Raw genomic sequence first — 7,265 nt, forward strand, 5'->3', positions numbered from 1 at the left:
CATGTCATTTAATTTAGACCAACAACCACAGTTCAGAAATGGTTTAAGAAATGTTTCAGCACAAAATGCACAGGTTTACAATGGTCATTGAAGTTGATTTGGCAGTTGGAGGAAAACAGCACGGCCCGATGAAAATGTCCCAGAAGCCTTGTAGATCTTCTGGTTCCCCAGGAAGATATCCTGCAAGACAAACCATCAGTACCAGCATTCTAGTTCCCAGTCATGTGTGCATGAACATATACAACTCACATTCAGTAACAGGTGTAAGCCACATCCAAGTACTTATAGGTTCCGACACAGGGGTCGCCGAACACGGAGTTGGATACCTTGACGATACACTGGCGCTCTCCGTCACACCTGTGTAAACAGGTAGAGGTTAACATCACAGCCAATGAGTGCCTACAGGTAAATGCACACTAAAGGTTTCAGTACCTTTCTGCCATTGTCCTGGTGGTGGATGGGCTGAGGCAGTTGGTGTTTTTGAGTTGTTTATGTGGGCGCCCAATGGAACACACATCGTGTTGACGACGACCATAGTTGGCACGCTGAATATGGATCTCACCACGATCTGAGGAAGAGAACGAAGAAAAGGATTACCAAATCTGGGTGTTTGTGTGGGTTAGTGACTAACATACATCACCACATGAATACACCGTACGGTAGTGTTGACCAGCTTACCACATAGTAGTTGAGAATCAGAGCCTTCACATATGATGCTGCTTACTGCAAGGACAACACAGGAGTTACACCACACAAATTAAGACACACATTAGCCTGGTGAAATGTTAGTGATGGGCACTAATAGGGAATGTTGATTTCAGGTGCATTTTAAACATGTTGGCATGAACTAAAGTATAAAAAGTTAGGCTCGTCATCTTCCACAGTTACCTTGTAGTTTCACTTCCTTATGAACAGTTCTCAAAATGCTAACATTTTAATTAAGCAAACTGGCTGGCTATACCCAAGAAGGTGAAGCAGGGCGACCCGCTACACCAAATCTGTATTTCTATGCCGTTTGTGCCATCTGTCAGATTAGCTATAAACCCTACAAATCAGTAGGAATTGCACTAGCTAGTTACCGTTCACTGAAACATATTCAGTGGTAAACCAGATTAAGTGTGCACAACCATCAAATAAGCTTGAGACACTTCCCTTCCATGTTCTTGCTAGCTAATTGAGCGAGATATGTACATATAACAAGGTGCAGAAGCATATGAGACAAGTCGAAAAGGTTACTGCAAAAAGGGTCAATGCAGATGGTCGGGGTAGTCATTCAGCAGTTTTATGGCTTGGGGGAAGTAGAAGCCATTCAGGGTCCTGTTGGTTCCAGACTTGGTGCACCCGTACCATTTGTTATGGAGTATCAGAGGCCAGTATGACTTGGGTGGCTCGAGTCTGTATGTAGGGCCTTCAGACACACGTGGTGTCGAGATCCTGATGGCAGGGAGCCCAGCCTGAGTGATGTACTGGGCCGTACACACTACCCTCTGTAGCACCTTGCAGTCAGATGCCATACCTAGTGGTGATGCAGCCAGTCAAAAAGCTCTCAATGGTGCAGCTGTAGAATTGAGGATCGGAGGGCTGATACCAAATATTTCTAGCCTCCTGGTTGGGAGGGGCTCGGCCCTCCGTTTCCTGTAGTCCATAATCAGTTCCTTTGTCATCTTGGCACCACACTTCCAGGTCCCTGACCTCCCTATAGGCTACGCTAACTAAAGTTGTTGCCGGCTACATTTTTCAATAACCACAGCTTGTTGGCTAGCTAGGGTTAGTTAGCAGGTGAGGGTGGTTTACACGTTGAGAAACCCATGCACGTATGAAACGTTGTGGCCATAAGACTGCATTTAATAAAACGTAGTTAGCAAGCTGGTACCATAGGGGAACCAACCCATTCTATTCCTTTTCTAGCTATCAGCAGAGTGCACTATTTTACAAAAGAGTAAAGTGGGTAGGAGTATTAAACAATATCCCAACATGCCACAGTCATACCGATAGTACGTTGAATCTAATTCTGTATATTGGTGCCCACCACTAAGTGTTATTAGCACACATTGAGAGACTGACTTGTTTCTTGCTGTTGGACACAGGAGTATTTGATGTCCAGGTACTTGTAAGTCCCGACACAGGGGTCTCCAAAAACGAAATTGGATGCCGGCACAACACACTCGCTCTTCCCACCGCATCTGTGTGTTTCAAAGACAGGTAGAGGTCATGAGTTCCTTTCTGCCATCTTGCTGGTTAACACTAGTCAAGGAGTTCCTACAGGTAAACAGCACAGGTTCCAGTACCTTTCTGCCATCTTGCTGGTGGTGGATTGGCTGAGGCAGTTGGTGTCGGTGAGTTGGTTATCGGGGCGCCCAATGGAACACACATCGTGTTGACGACGACCATAGTTGGCACGCTTGATTTGAATCTTACCTCCATCTGAGGGAGATGGGGAAGAGAGACAATGAAAAGGAGAAAGGTGAGGGACAAAGGAGAGCCAAGTCTGGGTCTCTATGGTGTGGGCTAGTGACCCTAATCTACAGTAGAAACTATCATAGGTGGTCGGTGAGTATACTGTAGGGTTGACTAGCTTACCACATTGCAGTAAAGCATCAGAGCCTTCACACGTGATGCTAATTGCTGCCAGGACAAATAAACAGGAATTACACACCACTCACATTAGCTTGGTTAAGTAGTATCATCATTATTACATACAGTACCTCCATCCGTTAGTGTACAGCAAGCTGCAGCCAGCACTGAAACAACATCACACAGCTAGTTCAGCAACATATGCACTTGGACCATGAAGCTAGAATTCAGCATTGGTCTCTATACTCAAGCATTTCAGTTATACTAAGTGTATTATAGTCAAGTTGAGCATTTGGTCTCTTATTCCAGGCACAAAATGTGACATTTGTTATATGACTTTGTTTTGAATACTTTTTTGCCCAATAGGAACTGAATGTCCCTCAAATCATATGACATTCTTCTATTACTAACATTTGGTCATATATATTTAAATTCTAATCTGCATCAGATACAGATTTTGTATACTCACATGTGACCACCGTCAGTCTGAACATGCGCATGATTCCAGGTACAGGCGTGGTAGTAACAGAGAAAATGCAACTGATGATAACAAGACCCAATTCACCTGGTATTTATGTTATGTGACATGTCTTAATTAACCCAGGTGTATCTCTTTGTCTCCAGGTGCACCTCATTGCAATTAGGGGCCGGCGTTTGCTGGTCTATACCTGGCTATTGAGTCAGTCTCATGGAGTTAGATAGAGGACTCTAGATGGATGAAATCCATTTTGGCATGAACACTGCCATTGAGGGCTTCCAACATTTTAAAGTAGCCATCTAGGTGGTGCTTCTTCGTTAAGGAAGAATTACATGGGCCACGTTCAGTCAAAAAACCTTCGATCATTGCAGATATACATTTCATGAATAGAGACAACGTATTTCCTTAATCTACATGTCGGAGAGACATATTTGTTCAAAATAGCATATTGTTATCTGAACCTTCCAAAAGGTTGCATCCTGCTGAACGCACCCCTTTATTCAATCCGGGTCATCAGGAGGGATCAGCCAATTAATTATACTCTTGAGCAAACACAGCATAACTGTATGTGCAGTAAATTGCCTTGAATTGCCTAAATTACCTCTTAAATTCTCAGGGCTGCTGGACAGGTGCCTTGCCCGTCAACGTGCGAGCCCTTTGGGTGTTGCACTTATCAGGCTTTACTGCCACGGTCCAGAAAGGCTGGTCCGAGTGATTTTGTTAATTTATATGTTCCCAGTTGCCACTCCTGTCAAGGGAGACCGCTGCTCTTGAAGGCAGTTTGGTGACCACAGATCCCCAGTACAGTTACTCTACTGTAAACATTATTAAAGTGACCCGTGTTGAGTGACTATATACATATGGCAGCAGTCTCTATGGTACAGGGTAGAGTACCAGTTGGTATCAGCCCAATACCCTGCTTTTAACAGAGACTAAGTTTGGGCAGGGTTCTGGGCGGAGGCCGGCTAGAGGTTACTATTTCAACGTCCGATGGCCTGGAGTAAGAAACTTCTATCTCCAGTTTCTCAGTCTCTTGGGGTTAACTTTGATGCACCTGTACTATCAACTCCTTCTAGATGGTAGCGGGGAGACACGGCCATGGCTCGGGTGGCTGAGGTCCTTGATGATCTTCTTGGCCTATCTGTGACACCGAGTGCTGGAGATGTCTTGGAGGGCAGGCAGTGTGCCCCCGGTGATGCGTTGGGCTGTCCGCACCACCATCTGGAGAGCCCTGTGGTTGCAAATTCCGGACCAGGCGTTGATACAGCCCTACATGATCGTCTCAATGGTGCCCATGTAGAATTTCATGAGGGCCTTAGAGGACTAGCCACATTTCTTCAGCCTCCTGAAGTTGAAGAGGCGCTGTTGAGCTTTCACCACACTGACTCTGTGAATGGACTATTTCAGCTTTATAGTTATAACTTGTAGCTCTTCATCCTCTCCAGTGCGGCCCTGTTGACATGGATGGGGACTAGCTCAATCTGCTGTCTACAGTAGTCCACAATCATCTCCTTTGTTTTGTTGACATTGAGGGAGAGGTTATTTTCCTGGCATCATTCCGTCAGGGCCCTCAAATATTTCCTGTACGCTGTCTCGTCATTGTTGGTAATCAGGCCTACCACTGTCGTCAGCAAAATTGACGATTGAGTTGCCACGCAATCATGGGTGAACAGGGAGCACAGGAGGAGGCTGAGCACACACCCGTGTGGGGCCCCAGTCTTGAGGATCAGCGTTGCAGAGGTGTTGTTGACTAACCCGCTGGAGTGCCTTGCAGTTGTGGACGGAGTAATTGCCATACCAGGCCATGATGCATCCGCTCAGGACGCTCTCGATGGTGCAGTAGTAGTATTTAGAGAGGAGGCAGCATGGCAACTTTCTTCAGCCACCTTAGAAGGTAGAGACGCTGTTGTCATGTTGGTCCATGACGAGTCCGCAGTGATGTAGTCGCTGAGAAACTTAAAACTTGTGACTCTCTCTACTGCAGTCCCGTTGATGTGGATCCGGGGTATGTTCCCTCCTCGGCTTCCAAAAGTCAACAATCAAATCCTTTGTTTTGCTAACGTTGAGGGAGAGGTTGTCATGACACCACAATGCCAGTTCACATACCTGCTCCCTACAGACTGACTCGTCATTGTTGGTTATCAGGCCTACAACCGTGGTGTTGTGCAAAGCTACGCAGTCATGGGTGAACAGGGAACACAGGAGGAGGCTGAGCACACACCCCTGGGGGTCACCTGTGTTGATTCAGTGTCTCCTTAAAGCAGGTGGGTACTGCAGCCAAGGACAGGTACAGGTTGAAGATGTCCGAGAAGATGCCCGCCAGCTGATCAGCCCACACTCTGAGCATGCGGACAAATATTCTATCTTGGCCAACGGCTTTGTGAGTACCTTCTCTTGAGAGTTTTTCTTCACGTCTGCCTCGGAGAGTGAAAGCACCTGGTCATTCAGAGCAGCAAGAGTTGATGACTTGGTATTGTCTACCTCGAAGCGGACATAGAATGAGTTAAGCTCGTCTGAGAGGGAGGTTGGCACTCCAATATGTCCCATAAACATCACAAATTGTCCTTTTGTTCGATTGATTCCGTTGATATATATCCAAAATGTCCATTTATTTGGCGCATTTGATCCAGAAAAACACTGGTTCCAACTTGCACAACGTGACTACAAAATATCTCAAAAGGTACTCAAAAGGTACTATAATTTCAAAAACTAGTGTTGAGGACAAACGTAGACAAAGTCCACTAAGGTAGGAATACTCCAGGGCTGTTTTGTGCAGTACCTAACATCAATACGTTCAAGCTTTGTCCAAACATTTCAAACTACGTTTGTAATACAACTTTCGGTATTTTTTTACGTAAATAATCGATAAAATTGAAGACGGGATGATCTGTGTTCAATACCGGAGGAAAACAATGTGTAGCATGCCTTCTGGTCATGCGCCTCTAACTAACAGTACACTTCACTGGAAACTCATTCTGAACATGGCTACTTCTTCATTTCTCAAAGGAAAAACCTCAACTAATTTCTAAAGACTGTTGCCATCCAGTGGAAGCGACAGGAACTACAGGAAGGTCCCTTAGAAATCTGGATTCCCAATGAAAACACATTGAAAAGAGAGTGACCTAAAAAAAAATATAATCTGAATGGTTTGTCCTCGGGGTTTTGCCTGACAAATAAGTTATGTTATTGTCACAGACATGATTCAAACAGTTTTAGAAACTTCAGAGTGTTTTCTATCCAATACTAATACTAATAATAATATGTATATATTAGCATCTGGGACCTAGTAGGAGGCAGTTTACTCTAGGCACACATCCAAATGTGAAAATGCTGCCCCCTATCCTAGAGAAGTTAACTTCTTCTTAATAGGGGTCGCTGTTTTCACTTTGGGAAAAATGTGTGCCCAAATTAAATGGCCTCGTACTCTGTTCTAGATCATACGATATGCATATTATTATTACTATTGGATAGAAAACACTCTGAAGTTTCTAAAACTGTTTGAATTATATCTGTGAGTAAAACAGAACTCATTTGGCAGCAAACTTCCAAACAGGAAGTGAAAATTCTGAAAATGGGTCTCTGTGTAAGGCCTTGCCTATTCAATTGCCTTGTATTTATGGATCTGTATGCACTTCATACGCCTTCCACTAGATGTCAACAGGCAGTAGAGTGTTGAATGGGGTGTCTAGCTTGATGTGAGACCGAATGAGAGCTTTTGGAGTGACAGGTCCGGTATTTTCTTTGTCTTCGAAGGCGCGCTGGGGAGCTCGACATTGTTTTCTGAAAAGCGTTCGGTATACACGGCGAATATCTCCGGCTCTGATTTTATTTGATACATATGATAATAACATCATAAAGTAGGTTTTTTCAACCGAGTTTTATCAGTTTATTCAACGTTTATTGGGACTTTTGGAGTTTTCCGTTCTTTGCGCCAAGAGAGGATGGGAATGTTAGCAACCTTGGCTAGCATTGTGGTGCGAATTCGACAGAAGAAATGGACATTCTAAAACCAAACAACGATTTATTCTGGACCAAGGACTCCTTGTACAACATTCTGATGGAAGCTCAGCAAAAGTAAGAAAACATTTATGATGTTATTTCGTATTTCTGTCGAAAATGTTTAGTATTATTTTCCGCCCTGATTTTGGGCGCTGTCTCGCTATAACGTAAGCTGTATGTCGTACTAAAGTTATTTTTAGAATTCTAACACGGC

General features: G+C 44.3%; 1 protein-coding gene across 1 annotated transcript; it reads right to left on the reverse strand.

The window, feature by feature from the left end:
• Positions 1–251: 251 nt before the first annotated feature.
• LOC120064671 (L-rhamnose-binding lectin CSL3-like) lies at positions 252–3,074 on the reverse strand. The gene is made up of 8 exons (XM_039015295.1): positions 3,044–3,074; positions 2,706–2,741; positions 2,581–2,625; positions 2,289–2,424; positions 2,065–2,183; positions 679–723; positions 433–568; positions 252–357 (listed from the first exon to the last, which is right to left on the reverse strand). The coding sequence occupies exons 1-8, from the start codon at positions 3,072–3,074 to the stop codon at positions 252–254; spliced, it is 654 nt and encodes a 217-aa protein (XP_038871223.1).
• Positions 3,075–7,265: the final 4,191 nt, after the last annotated feature.

Source organism: Salvelinus namaycush, chromosome 20 (assembly GCF_016432855.1).
Source record: "Salvelinus namaycush isolate Seneca chromosome 20, SaNama_1.0, whole genome shotgun sequence".
Taxonomy (NCBI): Eukaryota; Metazoa; Chordata; class Actinopteri; order Salmoniformes; family Salmonidae; genus Salvelinus; species Salvelinus namaycush.

Bases quoted from the DNA above. Each gene is read 5' to 3' on its own strand.
- LOC120064671 (XM_039015295.1), bottom strand. From the start codon at position 3,074: ATGCGCATGTTCAGACTGACGGTGGTCACAT. The intron at 724-2,064 runs GTCAGTCTCTCA...TTGTCCTTGCAG, and splicing joins TGTCCAACAGCAAGAAACAA to TAAGCAGCATCATATGTGAA. The intron at 358-432 runs GTACTGAAACCT...CTGTTTACACAG, and splicing joins ACCAGGACAATGGCAGAAAG to GTGTGACGGAGAGCGCCAGT.